This window comes from Trachinotus anak, unplaced genomic scaffold (genome assembly GCF_046630095.1).
Source record: "Trachinotus anak isolate AG129_WGS33_773 ecotype Australia unplaced genomic scaffold, CSIRO_AGI_Tana_v1 ptg000022l, whole genome shotgun sequence".
Taxonomy (NCBI): domain Eukaryota; kingdom Metazoa; phylum Chordata; class Actinopteri; order Carangiformes; family Carangidae; genus Trachinotus; species Trachinotus anak.
This window is the reverse complement of record NW_027273873.1, coordinates 1,160,784-1,179,429: the sequence shown is the minus strand read 5'-3', so window position 1 is coordinate 1,179,429 and position 18,646 is coordinate 1,160,784. Positions and strand designations below refer to the sequence as shown.

Sequence of the window (18,646 nt, the reverse complement as noted above, 5' to 3'; positions counted from 1 at the left end):
ATAATTTTACACTTTAATAGAATGGCCATTCTATCCTCTTTTATTTTGAAATATTTACCTTCATTGCCATCTGACTACCTTTCTTCATTCTTCAACTCACCAAGGAAAAATGAAAAGAAGGAATTTGCAAACACCAGAATTGGACATTTATTCCAATTTCATGTTCTTGTTTTTTGTGTTTTAATTCTGACAACAAAAATAGAAAAATGGCTGTTTTTTTTTTTTTGGTTTAAAACAATAAAACGAACTGCTGAATGTAGAGTAATTACAAAAAACACACAAGTTGAATCTGGCTCAACAAATGGCTGAGTGAACCAATCAAATATGAGTTAACTTATATTCTTGGTGGAATCCTGTTAAAATCCGGTCTCACAGTTTTATTGACCTCTGTTCAGTGCCAACAGTTGTGTTTTAAATATTTTTCGATTTGAACACCCACTTAAGTGTTTTCTTTGGATCTGGTCGACTTATAGACTGTATATAAAGTTTATACAGTTTTGAAATAATCTAAAAATATAAGATGAAGATGACTAAAAGCACTGTAAAATGATTTCTGGTGTGACAGAACATTTACAGCCAAAATTATAAAAACTCCTTCATGTCTTGTTGTGATAATAATTATCCTTTTATTCATATCAAAAGAAGTGAAAGTACAATAAAATATTTTCATCTGATATTTGACAGGGAAGACCCAAGAAAGAAATTGCCCCAAGCTTCCCTCCTGCTCCACCCAAGAATGATAATAATAATAATTATACATTTCTTACAATACAAAAATACTGTACACAGAGCCGGTTTAAAAATCAGTGAGAGCTCACTCTGACCACAGAGAGAAAACTTTGCCTGCGTCTGTCTCTCTGCACAGACTGGAAGAAAATTAAACAGCTTTTCTGTCATTCTGTCAAATAATTATGCCTGAATACAAATGTTATCCATAAATACAAAAAATTAGCATCTTAATGTCCTGCACCAGTCGATCAATGAAGTTGTTCAAGAAAAAAAAAACCTGTATTCATGTGACAGCTGAAATTAGTCCATTAAAAAAATAAATACAAGAGAAAAACAATCAAAATATACAAAGAAAGATTAACTTATTGTCCCTGGCAGCTTTGTTCAGTATTAAATTATCTATTTATCTATTATAAACACACTCTCTGATTACCCATCCCCTCACGCTGCTCCCTGGTCCTCTTTAATGGTTTTGTACTGAATTCTGTTGTACAATCAACCATCACAGTAACTAACCTGCTTTCATTAGACACGTAAAAAGGAAAAAAAGTTTCATCAGTTACATATTTTGTCTACAGACAGTTCAAGTTCATTTATAACACAAACTATATAAAACATTCTTATTTTAATATTTTCTTGTTTTTACTTGTAAAATTTGGTGTCAATTTCTTCAAAAGCTGTTTTTTAAAATTGCAGAATCAAACAAACAGAAATTCACCAGTTGTAATTGCAGTCTTAGGGTAAAGGATGAAATTAATTTCCATAAAATACAGATCCTGGAGATGTCTCCTAAATAATCATAGGATTTGTTCATGTTTAAAATTTAGGACTGAATTAACTGATGCATTAAAAACAAAAAACAACCTAACTATAACTTAATAAAATTAGCGTTTTAATGATGCACTGTAAACTGTAATTGATCTATTTGATAATTGATTTCTTTCTTCTGTCTTTAGAGGATGAATGAATGATTTCATTTTAAAATGGCATCACAAAATGTATTGATCGTAAAAAGGCTTTTAAATTGGACCATTGTTCCATTTACTAAGGCGTTGCTAATCATTTTGTTTCCTGTTTAACATGAACAGTTTCCAGTTTGTGATAACTTTAATTTAAGACATTTAAAATTAAATCCTATCTGTATAATGTGTTAAAGAATTTAAAGACGTAATGAAATGGAAACTTAATTCTAAAGCACAAGACAAATGAACTGTCAGTCATATTAGTAAATACATGAACATTTCAGGGTTTAACCCAGGAAACTGTTTAGAGATGGCACAGAATCTAATTAGTGATCAAGCTAAGTAGATAATGACAAACAATAGACAAAACCAATATAGTGTTTGGCTTTTAATGATGCTTAATTTAATAAATGTGTATAACTTTTTCGTGGTGTTAGCAGAGCCAGTCTTTGTTTCACTCCTGGAAAATCAGATATTTAAAAGCCTTTTTAAATGAATTTTGTAATATCATTTTAAAATTTAATTATTTGTGAATCATTTAAATAGACCAAAATAATTACATTTTTCTTTCTAATGTCCTTGTTGGAATTGGTCAGTTTAACACTTAGTGAACTCACTGAGTGTTTGGCTTTCACAATGTTTTTATCCACCAATAAAAAGCATTGTAATTTATGTAGACTCAGTTGGATTAACATCCATTACTGTTCTATGTCCTCACTGCAGCTGTCGGTCCAAACCAGATTTCTAACGGTTTTAACTCAAATCTGTCAATCTAAAGCGGATCCCCTCCTTTCTAATTAAACTACCTGAGAATCATGGAGCCACAGGCTTCCAAGCAAACACCAATGTTAAGAGCAAAGAATAAGAATGAGGTGATCTGAGATACAGCCTGCGAGGTGCTTTGTTGTCATTACTAACGGGGAGAGTAGTAATCAAAGAAAGTTCAAGTGATGTTGAAAAATACAAAATAAAAAAAGACTAGAAAAGGCCAGCTGTTCTGAAGAAGTAAAAACCAGATGACTGTTTAAAAAAAAAAGATGGGAATAGGCCAGAATTAACCTACAACTTTAGCGTTAATTTAGTCTGTTTCCATGGTAACATAGGAGGCAGCGCCCAGCTCTGCGTCATCATCTTTGCAGGATGTGATATCGTTGGCAGGCTGGGCGGAGGAGGCGGGGCTTGTGCTGGGGCTGGGCAGAGTGGGCTTTCTGATTTTGTCTTGTCGGTGGTAAAACAAGACATAGGCAGCGTTGGTCTGCAGGAGAGAACAAAAACGTTACAGCTAACCAGATCGTTCCTGTAACTATGAACTGTATAATAACAGTCATATACTACGACATCTTTTTTCACTTACTATACTATGACTTTTTTTGACACTTTTATACCTTACTATGCTGACTTTTGACATTTTTTGACTTCCTATACTATGACATTTTTTTTTTTTACTTTTTACATTTTTTTTTAACTTACTATACTATGACTTTTTAAAAAAAACATTTTTATACCTTACTATGCTGACATTTTTTCCACTTACGATACTTCTATACCTCTGACATTTGACATTTTTATACCTTACTAGTCATGGTGTAGGAAGTGAAAACAATGTCAAATGTCAGCATAGTAAGGTATAAAAATGTCATAGTATAGTAAGTGGAAAAAAAGTGGAAAAAAATGTTAAAATGTCATAGTATTGTCATTTTGACTTTTTCACTTACTATACTATGACTTCTTTTTTGACATTTTTATACCTTCCTATGCTGACATTTTACATTTGATTGACTTACTATACTATAACTTTTTCACTTACCATACTGTGACCTTTTTTTTTTTTTTTGGACATTTTTATACCTTGCTATGCTGACATTTTACATGCTGACATTTTTTTCCACTTAATATACTGACATTTTTGGATATTTTTTTTCACTTACTACACTATAACCTTTTTAAGTGAAAAAAATGGAAAAATGTCAAAAGTCAGCATAGTAAGGTATAAAAGTGTCAAAAAATGTCAATGTCATTTTGACTTTTTTTCACTTACTATTCTATGACCTGTGTATACCTTACTATGCTGACATTTTACATTTTTTTCACTTCCTATACTGACAAACTTTTTTTCAGTTACTATACTATGACCCATCTCATGACATTTTTATACCCTAGTATACAATAAGTTTTTGCACTGCACATTACCTGATAAGTATCTGGATTTTAATAGACTGACTGAACAGCCTAAACAGTTCTGTATCAGTGGTGTGTGTGATACTGACCACAATCTGGTCCTCTCTGGCGTAGGTCACCTTGCTGTCATCAAAGTAATACCACTGACCGTTATCCTTGTTCTTCGCATAGCTGGTGTCTTGAGGAGCACAGACAATTATGAGTATACAGGGCAGTTAAACTAAAAAGGAATCATCTGTTCAATAAACCTAAAACCTTCAACTTGACCTGTCTGATTCAACGTTACAGTAGCTGACAAAGCTACAAAAAGACCCAGTATTAACATACACAAAGAGATGTGCAAGTGTAATAGTGTGTTGTATAAAGGTCACCAGTCATAAATCAAATTGCAGAGTGGTATATGGTGTCTACAGTTTAAACCAAAGGGCCTTACAATGTCCATCTCTAAGTCCTCCGTAGTGGTTGGACACAGCAATGAGGTCATAGCGGCTCGGAGGCTCCCCACTGGACAGACTTTTCCTCAAGAGGCAACCGGAGAAGTCCAGGTCTCTGCAGCAATAACACCACATACAATACAGTTTTCAGAGAGGCTGTGGTCCTTAGTACTTAGTATGACTGGCACTGCTGTGGTTTAGATCAGGTCCAGCTAAAACGGAACGGGGAATCTTTCCACTGTAGCTCATATCAATTTGTTGTATGCAAGATTTTTGAAATTCTGATCTCATGACTTGATGCAACAATGATACTAAATTTAGTTTCACTAATAAATTTTACAATCTGAAAATCTTAAATTCACAGAATGTGTCTGCTTGCGCTAATTTAGTAATGTGCATAACCTTGTAGCATGTTTGCCCCGTTGTTCTTTTCCATTGTCTGCAATAACAAGAAAACCTCAGATACAGAGACCTCTGCAGGTGTGTGTCTGTGTATACCTGAGGGGGAAGTCCACGATGCTGTCCAGTTTCTCTCTGGTGAACTTGGTGTAGGAAAACCTCTTGAGGTGGATGATGAGAACCTCGGGCAGAGACCAGAGGTCCAGCTTCTTAGTGGCCAGCTGGTGCTTCTTACACACTGGACAGTACCTGAAAAAAAAAAAAAAAAAAAAAAAAACACACACACACACACACACACACACACACACACACACACACACACACACACACACACACACACACACACACACACACACACACACACAAAATCGTACACTTTTCTCAGCTGTTCATCATTGGGAGAGGAGAAGTGTGTGAGTGTTACCATGGGTTCTCCTCCTCCAATGTTTCAACAGTGGTGAACAGCTCGATACACTCCTGCAGCTGAACTGTGGTCTGCTGCTGAGGAACCTCCATACTTGCATGTTTGACGTACTTCTACACAGGAGGAGAAAAAAAGAAGAAAGAAAGTTTATATATGTTCATGTTTCTTTACAACCAATAAATCAACGGGTAGAGACGTGAGCGGAGGGAGTCTGTAAGGACACAGTAAAATATGACAAAACAGATCTTTGTTTTCAGTTTAGTCTATTATTGGCCCTATAAAGGTTAGTTGTTAATTTGAAAACAGAAAACTTTCTTCCTTCAAAGTCCTAAAGTTCTACCTGCAAAGCACCAATCTAATCTCAAAATCTAGATTTAGCATCTTCAATACTTTACTTGATATTATGTTTTACATTGTGCATTTCTTTATAAATGTATTTCCATCGACTTACAACAAACTAACTTGAGGCACAGAGTTCACTGTGGGTTAATGTGACCCTGTGTATTGATTATACAGAATATAAATCACACACTGTCACACTGACCTCAGCTTCATTTTCATTGTAGAATCTCTTCTTCATTTCAGGGTCCCAGTCGATGGCCACGTAAGGCTGAGCTGCAGAGACACAGAACCTTAGTACATTTAAATTAAATGGAAAATGTATCCAAATAAGATGTTTGTAAAGTGACACAGCAGACGTGTCAGAACGTTCGCTGCAGCTTCTCATCATTCCTCTTTCAGGAGAACATTAGAATTTTACCTGTTAATGCAGCTTGGAAATGTTTTTAAGAACAAGTGAAGTACAAACTCTGCTGCTGCAGTACAGTGTGTTTCCTCCCAGTATCTGACTGACTGATGCGTCATCACAGCTGTGCTCACACCTTCATCTTTGCCTTGACGCTGAAACAATACCTCATTAATGTGTGTTTTATATATTTTGTGTTTAAGTCTGTGTGAGTTGTGTCTCTAACAGGGCTGTGAGACTAATGTCCCCTCAGGCACAATAAAGCAATGGGAAGAAGATCACACAGGAAATGTAACTGCTGTCATAAAAGACTGAGGAGTCAAGTTATCAGAGAGACACAAACTTGAGCTTTTTATCACACGTTTATATGATGAACGACTGGTGCCGAACAGACTGACGTCAATATGTGGAGACTTCTGCAGCTGCTGCCCCTGTTCAAATTCCAGTGATTTCAAAGTACTGACAAATCCTCTCTGAGTCAATGAGATGAAGAAATTAACAGCAATGTGAGGGTGACGTCTCAATCTGAGTGAGTGATGTTTGACCCTGTATGGAAACCGCTTTATTGAGAACTTCAGGCCGGGATGTTGGCTCGTCTCCTGAGGAGCCATGCAGCGATGTTTCATGTTGAAAATCCTATTTGTTAACAGATCAATGTGGTTTTTCAAACACAATATGTTAAGGGATGTGCGGGTGAAACTGTGAATGTGTGGTTCTTGAGGACAATATTTACTGAATATTTCACCTTAAACTGGTGGTGAATTGGAAACTTTATTTCACAACCACTGTCTCATCCTCTGAGCTTAGACCACTGGAGAAATCAGCTTTTAGTTTCTTTGCTCCTTACAAATGGAAGAACCATCAGAATATTTAATGTTTAAACTGATAATTTTGTCCTCGACATTGATGTGTCTCTTTTAGCCATTATTGTTTTATGTTTAATTTTAAAAGGCCAATCAGAAGAGAGGCTCAGATCCTCACTGACTTGATTGACTCACTGGTTGTTTCCTGTGTGATCTAATAAAAATACAGCAGATTTCAGGTAAACACTCAGAGAAACCAAATCCTGCAAGGTTTGATGGTGGGTCCAGGTGGGCGGGGCTTGGAGCATGGTTGAGAGTGGTGACTGCTTTGTTGTGACATCACAAAGTTCCAGAAGTCCTGACGGCTGGTTTTAAGGCTCAGTGTCTGAATACAGGCTGTGTGCATTTCTCTGTGGACTGAGGCTTTGATACTTTCACAGTATTAATATAGAACCTGGACCTGCTTTATAATCACAAACACATGGACATCTACCTTTAGACTGGGTGGAGCTTTAAGTGTTGGTGGCAGTGTTGTCTTTTATGATGTAACTGTTCTGAATTAGGACAAGGGTCAGTCTGTGTGTGTGTGTTCAGACTTACAGCTGAAGGACACAGCGCTCCCTCCCTCTCCCATCCCTCTCTCAGTCGTCCCATTGGAGTTGACTGCCTGGATGGTGAACAAACTCTTCCTCCTCTTACAACACGCCCTCCTCTTAGCTGGCTGCTCATTGGCTGGTGGACTGGGAGAACACGCCTCCTCCTGCTTGTCTTCCTCTTTTTCTTCTTCTGTGGTCTCACTGGGCTCTGGCGTTTGCTCTGCTGGTGGTTCTGAGCTGGTGTCTGCATCGGCGGTCCTGCTCGAGTCCCCACAGGGACTCACGTTAGTGGTGCTGTTGGTGGCAGTAGCATCAACGCCGCAGAGGGGCTCAGTCTGGTTCTGGGACCCGTTATTGGTCTCTGTGTCTCCGTGGTCCAGTGAGGGTTGCTTGTGGTTAAGCTCAGGGAGGGGCTCGGCGGTAGCAGCGTCATCTGATTGGCTGTTTGCAGAGGCATTGCTGCAGGAAGGCTCTGTCTGTGAGGGTTGGGCTTTCTCTGCAGTGTCCGGCTGCTCATCTGAGAAGACAACACACAACCATCAGAAGGAAACTGAGGACACATGCAGTTCACAATTAGCCTGTTTACAACAATTAGTTTCATTAATTAAATGAAAAGTTCCCTGAGTCACCTGATCGTTTCCATTATTACTATTCTGATAATAATTATTATTAGCATAAGCATCAACATCAAGCTTGTAGCAGGAGGAGACAATACCGTCACTGATGCCGTTGGTCTGAGTCTTGTACAACTCCTCTTCATCATCATCTTCCTCCTCTTCCTCCAACTCCTCAGAAGGGTCGGGAGGTCGCACATAACGCCTGCTCCAGCACACACACATATATACACACATCAGGAAGTGATATTCATTGCAACAGGGGGGAGACTTTGTGGAAAAAAAAGATCTAAACCATTTTAACCACTTTAATGATTAAAAATATGGAAGCACAGGAAGTACACTGATAATGTACCTATTATTATTGTTTATTTAATTATCTATAGTTGTTGTTATTTTGTTTTTGTCTCCTTTTGTCCTTTGTTCATTATGAACATAGTTACTGTTGTTATTGTCTGGCTGAAATGTCCTTGTTCTTGTTCTTGTTGGTGGGAAAAGAAGTAAAAACGCCACATCTTCTGTTTAATAGTCATTTGTTAATAAATCAGGTCTGTGAATTGTAACAGGTTTAAAAACGTTTAAATCTGTATGTTAATCACATTTTAAAAACTTAAAAAAACAGTAAAGTTCACTGGTGTGTGTGTGCTCACGCCAGCCTCTGCAGGAACAGGGTGTAGAGAGCCTCCTGGCTGCAGCTGCTGCGCGGCACGTTGAGCAGCAGCGGGTGTCCAAACAGCGACGTGCCGTACGAGCTGCTGCCCGAGCCGTAGTCTCTGTAGTGAGAGCGTTCCCTAAGGTAGAGAGCCAGCAGCACCTGCTCCTCCTGCTGCTCCTCCAGCACGCTCAGCTCGTATCTGCACACACCCCCCCCCACACACACACACACACACACCCACACCCACACACACACGACAGCAGGTTGGCTTCAGGCTGGAGAAACCCTTTGAAATGAATCAGTGCTGTTTGTTATGGGAACCTGACACATTCTCTCCTGAAACCGTGGCTCCGTCCACACTACCCTCCCTGGAGTTTTCAGCCCCTAAACAGACACTTTTGGAAACCTGGGCCTGTTTGAATCTAAACCTCCAGGTTGTGTTGTAGTCTGGACAGAAACAAACAGAGACCTTTGGAAACGATGATGTAGACACCCACGGTAGCTCCTGATTGGCTCTTATCAGCCTGGACTACCAGTGGTGAAACAACATGGAGAATGAATGACAGTGTTACTGACCTTGTTGTGTTTGCAGCAGCTGTTGTTCAGCTCAGTTCTGTATTTTAATGCTACAAATGTCTTTGCTGTTCCTCATTTTTAGTCTTTACTGCAACTAATCAACTGCAGAGCAGACAATCTGCTGTTTACACCAGCTCATGCATGACCAGTGTACATGAATGGTCATGTGATGTTGTGATGTCTTCTGATAAGGGGATAAACGCTTGGCATGGAGGTCGTTTTCATTTTCAAAGTAGTGTGGACGTGGCCTGAGACAGAGAAAGTTGTTTTCTTACACAAAGATGTCGTCTCGGTCCAGAATGCAGCTCAGAGCTTCATCAGCGCTGTAGATCTTATAGAAACGATGGTTGAAAACATCAGCCACCACCATCTGTAACACACAAACACAGAAGAGGTTAACCTTCCCACTCTGACCCTGTGACCACCTCAGTCTCATCAGGTCATTAACTGTGGATTCTTCCCTGGCCCATCCCCCATCCCCGATCCCCCATCCCCCATCCCTCCTCCAAGTTTGGTGCAAATCATTTCATTACTTTTTGTGTAACTTTGCTGATAAACAAACACACACTGACCTGTGAAGGAGGTACGCTGGTCATCTCTGACAGAGCAGAGCAGAGGTCGGACACTTTCCCTGCTTTAGGAACCACAACACGATGCTACAGACACACACACACACACACACACACACACACACACACACACACACACACACACACACACACAGTATTTACTAATACACAGGGAAATTGCATTAACAGTTTAATATTCTTCATTTTCCTGACACTTCACCTTCACGCTGGAGGTGACGACAGTTAAACACTGACAGAAACAGTTACCTGAACAGGTTTGGCGTAGGGGTCCAGAGAGACGAAGAAGACCTCCATGACGCGCTCCTTGCTGACAGGAAGTGGGACGCTCAGGTAGCAGAAGGGGTCGAAGGTCACAGAGACCTTGTGGCACTCAGGACAGACGAGCGTGGACTTGAAGAGGCCGTGAAATGTGTCGACGATCACCGAGTCATTCCGCCGGCGGTGGTTACGCCACGCCTCCTCCGCCACTTCCTGTGGGAGAGGAAGGAGAAAGGTGAAGAATCAGAACAACATTAATTCAGAACAACGTTAGTTATTTTGTTTGGAGCTTAAAAGAAGAAGTTATTGTAAAGATCAGGAACAAAATTAAGTGACAGAAAAGACAGAAGCCTGAACACAGTGGAATGAGCTGAGTGGAGTCCGGGTGTAGTTCAGGTGTCACTCCAGTAGCTCACCTGGTCAGGTCGTCCATCAGCGTCCCGAAGTTCAATGTACTCTTTGTTTTTGACTCGGTTCAGGTCTTCGTGCAGACCGTCCAGCAGGAAGGACAGAAGCTCCTGACTGTCGTGCTGCTGGTAGCCCAGAAACTGAGACGCAAAGTGACCCACCTTTGTCTGCGCGCGTGCGCACACGCACACGCACACACGCGCACACACACACACACACACACACAGAAAGACACAACACACTGCTTAGGACAACTACAACAACAATGTTTTTGTTGTCAGTTCTCACAGTTTCATAGTAGCTAACCCAATGCCATGAAAGCTCCACACAGTATAAAGGTAGATGTCCATGTGTTTGTGATTATAAAGCAGGTCTAGGTTCTATATTAATACTGTGAAAGTATCAAAGCCTCAGTCCACAGAGAAATGCACACAGCCTGTATTCAGAAACTGAGCCTTCAAACGAGGTTTCTCTGAGTGTTTATGTGAAATCTGCTGTTTCGCTCTGGTCTTATGGATATCAACACTTCAAGTGAAACACAGGGGGAGAGTAAAACATGGGACCTTTAAAACTGTTTTAACAAAGAGGAGGAATTGGTGCATTGGTTGGGGACTCAGCAGCAGATAAATCCACATTTGGCGTTAATTTCCTCATCAAGTATAAAAGCAGGACAAAACTTTGTCAGCAGAGTTTTGTGGTTTTGGTTCTCTCTCCTCAAACAGCATCAAACCATTCAACAGCTTTACTGAGTATCTGTCACATTATATTTCATGCTGAAGTTTAACATGAAGAGTCCAGGCTTCACTGACTGAGGCGTAAAGAGCTCAGAGGAGAAGCTCTGATGTTTCTCTTGAAGCTCCACAGAGAGCAGCCGTTGTGCTCCAGCTCTCAGTATATCCTCTATGGTTTGTAGTTTAGTTTCACTCCTCTGTTCCTGTTCTGAGGTTTGTCTGTCAGACAGCAGCCCCACTGATCTCTGATCTGTGATCAGGCCACAGCTGAAGATATCAACCAAAACCCCGACATGCAGAGGCACTGCTGGTCTTAGTTTTGGCATGAAATAAACATCACATGCACTGAAGACTCAAAACCCACTGAATTAAAAAGCAGTGCAACAGTAAAAAGCATTAAATGCAGCAGCTGACGCTAATTTGAGTTTATTGATCCATGTCCAACCCCACCACTGCTTCAGGGCTCTCATCAGTCCACAGGTGAACCTGACACCTGTGTGTAATCAGTCGGTTTAAGCCTGTGGTACCTTGAAGACGCGCGGCACCACAGAGTAATGCCTCCCCGACCACATCTGTTTGATGACGTCAGCGTAGGCCTCGGCGATCTCCCCCTTCATCCCCAGAGGGTTGGTGAAGTTCAGCTCCTCCAGGTAGGAGCTCTGCAGGAAGTACTCCGTCAGGGGCGGGGTGTTACTCAGACACTGGAGGGACAGAGAGAGGGAGGTGTGAGGGAGGACAGATGGAGACGAAGCAGCAAATATAAATGATTTCCCTGTGTGTTAGTAAATAGTGTGTGTGTGTGCGCACCTGCAGAGCAGAGTTCATGAAGCAGGTGTTGCCCAGGTTGGTGAGGCCGCAGACCCCCGGCTGTCCTCGGTACGAGTCCTGCTCCTCCACAGAGTTCCTCCTGGGGGGGGTCAGGATGAGAGAGCAGCTTTTCTCTGAGCCTCTTTATTTGTTCACATTATTGGTACTAATGAAAGTATGCTGAGTTATTAGTGTAGTTTATGAATCCATTATAATATCACTCCAGACAAGTGTCAGTGGATTAAAACATGATGATGCTCTGTAGGATCAGGGAGAGGGCAAGACAGAGAGAGAGAGAGAGAGAGGGTGAGAGAGAGAGAGAGAGAGGGTGGGGTTTTCAGAGGAAACAAAACTGAAAGTAATGTGAAGACAGTGAGTCAGGTAGAACAAGATACACAGGAGGGACAAACCTGAGGACGGATGAAAGAGAGACAGAGATAAAATATATGAGATCAGATAAACAGATAAGTAGAGAGAGAGACGGGGGGGAGGGGGGGGGAGAGAGAGATCTTACATGATCTGAGGTCTGGAGCTCGGCCAGGTGCCGTCAGCATTCCTCGTCTCCATAATCACCGTCTGACACACACACACACACACACACACACACACACACACACACACACACACACACACACACAGAGACATGTTCCAGCTTATCTCAGAGGTGGACAGGTTTTTTTTTTTTTAAGAAAGAGCTGCTGCTATGAGGAAGTTACAGAGAGTCAATCTACACATCTGGGGGGTTAAACAGTGTCAGGGAGGTTGTCCTCACCATCCCGGAGCTCAAACAGGCGTCCAGTACGCTCATGTGGATGTTCCTGAGCCGCTCGCAGTTACTGTCAGAGCTCTTCATCCACAGACGACACTCTGAGCCCGGAGGCACCGAGAAGGACTGACACACCGCTCTCTGGATCGCCTCTACACACACACACATACATACCAATGTTAAACAGAGATTGGAGTCCTCAGAAAGAGTCAGTCTTCCTCTCTGTGCAAACACTGTTTAATGAAAGATAAAGTTCCTGCTGAACTGTGTTCTGATGTTTATACGAACTGTCTGATTCATTTGTGTCTTCAGTGAAACTTTTCAGGCAACAAAAACTGAAACACTCTGAAGCCAAATCGCTACATTAGCTCCTGCGGTGACGTGCTGGCAGTGTGTCTGCAGGAACGTCAACGTGTCGGTTGCACGACTTTGCTCCAAACAACTGTCAGACGGATGCTGTGACACTGACTCTCATGATGCTCAGTTTCTGTGTGTACACACACACACACACACACACAGAAACACACACCTGTACACACAGAAACACACACAGGCAAACTCACGTATGCTGTCGGCGCGGCTGAACTGTGTGTTGATGACATTCTCCATGTTGCTATGGAGACAGAGGAAGACCTCAACAGGGTACACCTCCACCTTCAGAGTGCTGGGTAGGTCTACCACCTGACACACACACACACACACACACACACACACACACACACACACACACACACACACACACACACACACACACACACACACACACACACACACACAGCTGCTGTTAAAGTGCCTGAGGACCTCCTCAGGCTGAGTGTATCTGGTTGGTGTTGGTGGTGTTACCTTGCGCTCCAGCGGCGGCTGACTCTCCACCATGCCGTACCAGGCCAGCAGCTTGTGCCAGGCCTCAGCCGGCACCAGCACGAAGTCCTCGTTCTCCACCAGACGCTCCTTCAGGTGGTACGAGTCCAGATCTGAAAACAGGAGATGACTGATCACTGGTGTTTAGAAAAGAAGGAACAGTGTCACTGTTGTAAACCTGAAGCTGCACAAATCGGATTCTTTGCGTCGTCAGCATCTTAGAACTTGTTCCAGATCATGTGTCGTACAAACAGCTTCAGCTAACGTCAGCTAACCAGTATGAAGTGAAGGGCTGTGACTTTTACTACGGCCTGTTTACGCAACGTCCAATCACAGTCAGGGAGGACACATTTGTATGTGTGGAGGATGTCTGGGGGGGGGGTTCACTGACCCTCAAACAGCTCAGTGTTGTCGATCTGACCAGGGAAGGACGACGAGTTCTGGTCTCCGCTCTCCACAAACTCCTTCCACTGTTCAAACCAGCGATGCTCCACCACGTACCTGCAACAAACACACACACACACACACACACACACACACATCATCTTCTGCAACTATTTTCATTATTCATTTCCACTATTTTTCAGCAGCTTCTCAGATGTGAGGTTTTTCCTCTTGTCTCTGTTTTATATCAACAGACTGTGTGTGTGTTGTGAGCTGTTGGACTAAACATCATCTGTCTCTGAGCCTCATTTTAAATCCTTTCTCTTCTTTTTGAACTCGACAGAAGAAACAGTTTCAGGAAACTGTGACTGACTTTTTCATTATTCTCTGACATTTTATGAACTAAACGATAAACTGAAAAAAATAACTAGAGACATTTTTAATTTGGGACCATTTGGGATCACAGCAGCCACAAAGCCTGTTACCATGACGACGTTCCGACCAACTAGTACTCAGTAGATATTACTACATGAATGCACTCATGGGTCGGACCACAGCCGTCTTTGAACTCTGCCTTTATTTTGATCCAACTCCAGGTCGTGATGCTGTCATGGTGACAAAATCAGTCAGACAGACAGACTGTCAGGTGTCTGTCTGACTGATCTACAGTCTGTGTCTCCAGATCACAGTTTGTCATGATGACACACACAAACACACACACAAGGCGAAAACAACACCAGCCAGGTAATCAAAAGCCTCATCAATAATGAAGATGATCATTAGTTGCAGCAGTCATCAGAAGTACTGTGATAGTGATGTAATTACCAGTCAGCCTCATATTAAACTCCTGCAGAGTCTCACTGACCTGCACCAACTGGGACAGAACCAGTAAGAGTGGAACCAAAACTGCACTCAGATTAAACCACGACACGACAAGATCAGGAAACTTTCCAGCCACAGCAGCGAGTGAACCTGAAACTCAGCAGCTTCACTTTATCAGTAAAAACTCCCACTGCAGGGAAATACGCTCTAAACTCTGTATCACAGCTTCCCAGGAACCACCTGGATTCTCCAAACAATCAAACATTAATGCCTGTGTATTTTAGCCATGAACATTTCCTCAACAGAATTTCCAGACAGTTACTTATTGACGATTAATCGTGATAAAGGCTGCAACAAGTGAGTCAGAAAACAGTTCACCAGACGTTCCAAAGTGCAGCCAACCAAAACCCAAACTAATTTAGGTTACCATTACATGAGACAAAATAAAGCAGAGCTGTCACATCAATAAATCATTATTTTTTAAGCAAGAATGTCAAAATTTCTGGCTCCGGTTTTGGAAATGTGAGTATTTTCTGGTTTCCTTAGTCTCTGACTGTTGTTTAAACACCTTGGCCTTTGACAATGTGTGATGAGCATTTTCCACCATTTTCTGACAGTTTACAGACAAAAACGAATTCATTAATCAAGAAAAGAATCAACAGATTCAATAGTGGCAGGGCTGAAGTAAAGCAAAACATCTTCAATCACAGGAGGCTGATACCAGCAGGTTTCCTTTCAAAATGACTCAAACAAGGAATTAATGATGAAAATTGTTGGTTCTGTTCAGCTGTGATACAAAGTGACACGCAGCATGGCAGAGGATTTCATCCACACCTCCTGAGTCCAGACACGTGTCAAATCCAACACCTCCACCTCTTGTGCGAGTCACCACAGAAGTGTGTTCAAACTGCTTTATGTAAGACACTTCTCCCACTGGCTGAAGGTCGGCACTCAGCGCATCGAGAGCTCCAAACAACTCGTCAGCGTTTTAATTTACATGATGTTAGATGATGAAAATTCATCTCAGGACACAAAAATAACACATTTAGTCCTGCTTTCAGCTGACAGCTCCAACTGTGAAGATCCAGATGAGAGTAAATGTGAAACAGTTTTCTGAGCAACAGCAACCACATGAAGTGAACCTGAGACAGTCAGAAACCTTTCATGGTCCCATATTTAACACTTTTTCATTGTTCTATATCTGTGGTTTAAGAACCAAAAAGCATCTCAGTGTAGTTTTACATCTCCTCTCTCAGGTTCTCTCTGGAGCTCCAGTAACAACAGGTCTGTGAGCCAATCAGAAGAGAGGATCTGAGCCTCTCTTCTGATTGATCAAACAAGAATACAGCAGATTTCAGGTAAACACTCAGAGAAACCTGATCCTGCAAGGTTGGATGGTGGGTCCAGGTTGGTTAACAGTTTTCCACAAAACTTCTTCTTCTTCCTCCAACCACCATAACAAAACTAAAGTTAGTCACACTGATCGTATCCATCTGAACCATTCCACCACTTGAAGCCACCAGACAGCTTTGGTTTTTATTTCCATTTTGTTTTACTTCCCTGAGAGTCTGAGTCTAATTTCTTCACTCAGTGTTTTTGATCCATTATAAACCTCTTCCCTCTGTTCTGCTCTTAAGCCCCATTCAGTTCTGGGTCTCATTATTCTTTTATAACAGTTTGGCAGATAACCACTTGGCTTCCATTTTGCTTCCCACCGCCTTATAAAAAATAAAAACCTAAAAGCCTTTATGTTGCGACTAACAACCTGTCTATCGTTCAGTGTTGTTCTTTATTTGTGTCTGATGAGATCACACCACAGCCAAACTGTCTCAAAACCTGGTCCAACTTTTTGTTATCACACTGTACAACTGTGAAGTGCATTAACTGACATGTTCAGTGTTCCTGACCACTATCATTTACGACAGTGGCCGCAGGGAAGAGAAACTGAAACCAAGGGAAGGCGTAACACTCTTTGGTACCAGCGACAGCAGAAACCTGTCCAGTCATGGTGCTACTGCTCATGTTTCCACTACACAGCAGGAAGTTCCAATCTGACTTTAACTAAACAGGTGTGAAGTGTAAAGACTTTGACAGAGCTGCAGCTAATGGTCATTTTAATGAGCAAATCCTCTGAACAGTGCACATTAGAAAATTGAGGAAAAATACCTGTTATAGTTTCATCAAGCCCAAGATGATGTCATCAAATTGCCTCTTTTCTCCAACTAACAACCAAAAATCTAAAATGATTCACCTTTTGACTGAATAGAAGAAAGAGAAAAGACTTTGCTGGATTTTCTGATCTTAAATCATCACCACATTTACCACCCAGGGAGCCCCGACGTGTTGCGGGGCCCCTGCTGACCCCCAGTATACATGGAGGCCTCATCCAGACCAACCAGTGCTGTGGAGCAGGAATGAGCCGGCAGCCAGTTTGATCATATCAGAAAACTAAATCTTTACTTTCAGACTTCGATATGTGAACATGAACATTCAGTGAGAGTGAACTTAATATCTTTGTACTTGCCAGGCAAAAGAAGCACTCAGAACGTGTTAACTCAGACATATGACAAATCTAAAGATAAGTAATGTCTCCCGACGGCTCAGTCACGTAGCGACTCATTTTATCACCAACAGCAGCCAAGAGACACGATTCAAGACTTGCAAATTAGATTTAAAGCATCCAAACGCCGCTTAGGTAAATTCAACGTTTGTAAGACTATTCGGGACATGCAGATACTCTGTAAACACCAGCCAACAAACAAAATAACCTAAATCAACTGAAAAAGGAAAGTAGCACTAACTGGGAGGATCCCGCGGGGCTGGTAAACTGGTATTAAATGAGGTCTGACTGCTGTGCACTTACGCCGGTACCACCCAGCTCTGGCGAACCCGAAAGCCAGGCTTTACGAGCGGAGCCTGAACGGCTCTCCACAGCTGGCTGACAGGCTAACATTAGCACCGTTGGCTAACGGTTCGGTCACCGTCTGCCCGGTTAGCAGGAACTAACGCGGCGGCGACAGCCACCACCCAACGCCGAGCCTTTAAACCGTCCCAGTGAGTTCACACCAACACACCAACGACCTGCCCCTGCCGTTAAACCCGTTAATAACCGTTAGGTAACCGTGTGATGCTAACAGTTAGCCCCGTCTGTGTGTGTGGCGGGCGGACTCTCACCAACTGTCCCCAGCCCGGAGCTCACACTCCCGCAGCAGAGACTCGATCTCCCGCCGCTGGGTCTCCAGGCCCGGAGGCTCCGCGGCGGAACAGCGGCTGTTGGCCGTCATTATGCCAATCAATCACTCATAAATGTCGGAACAGCTGAGGATATTGAACAGAGCCAGGAAACGAAAGACAGAAGTCAACCGCCGCATTGATCAACCGATAAACGGGAAGCTGCACGGAGCTGTGTTTGCGGAAATAGGAAGTGGTCCAGACTCCAACGATGACGACTTCCTGAATCAGTCTCCTAATTCATTATTTATTCAGTCAATTTACCGACATAAACGCAGCTTTAGTGAGTGCAGGCTGTGCTTGTTTTTTCTACAGTCAATCCCTGTGCCCTTGGCTAGAATCCGTTCACTGTCACGAACAGAGCAGACATCACGCCATCAGGCTCAGGAACATGAAGACTAACTAACTAACTAACTAACTAGACTAACCCTAACCCGCACACTTCATCTCCAGACACGACCTGATGGAGAGCAAAGGTTCACCTGAACACGCCGGGAAAGGAGAATATCTGTATAACACTTTCTTGTTCAGTTCTTTACTCCATGAGGAAGACCACTCCAATGGTTCGACCATTACAGGGCTGCAATATTATAGAATATAGAATATGTAGAAATGAACACTCGGTTATACATTAATTATATTAAATCCACTGACTTTAATAGTTACTTAAGAT

The 18,646-nt window shown here is 42.2% G+C and overlaps 1 protein-coding gene across 3 annotated transcripts; it reads right to left on the bottom strand.

The window, feature by feature from the left end:
• Nucleotides 1–601: 601 nt before the first annotated feature.
• On the bottom strand, nt 602–18,553 carry usp11 (ubiquitin specific peptidase 11). Of its 3 annotated transcripts, none has more exons than XM_071458752.1 (21): nt 18,456–18,553; nt 13,928–14,037; nt 13,519–13,649; nt 13,239–13,356; nt 12,682–12,827; nt 12,424–12,485; nt 11,910–12,009; nt 11,630–11,803; nt 10,380–10,538; nt 9,952–10,176; nt 9,688–9,771; nt 9,391–9,485; nt 8,535–8,738; nt 7,986–8,089; nt 7,275–7,787; nt 5,671–5,741; nt 5,127–5,239; nt 4,802–4,951; nt 4,303–4,418; nt 3,959–4,047; nt 602–2,946 (listed from the first exon to the last, which is right to left on the bottom strand). In XM_071458752.1, the coding sequence occupies exons 3-21, from the start codon at nt 13,549–13,551 to the stop codon at nt 2,770–2,772; spliced, it is 2,733 nt and encodes a 910-aa protein (XP_071314853.1). In that variant the 5' UTR covers nt 13,552–13,649; nt 13,928–14,037; nt 18,456–18,553; the 3' UTR covers nt 602–2,769. The 3 variants fall into 3 exon arrangements, with proteins under 3 accessions (XP_071314853.1, XP_071314851.1, XP_071314854.1); XM_071458750.1 differs by lacking the exon at nt 18,456–18,553 and adding an exon at nt 17,917–18,375; XM_071458753.1 differs by lacking the exon at nt 18,456–18,553 and adding an exon at nt 17,606–17,851.
• Nucleotides 18,554–18,646: the final 93 nt, after the last annotated feature.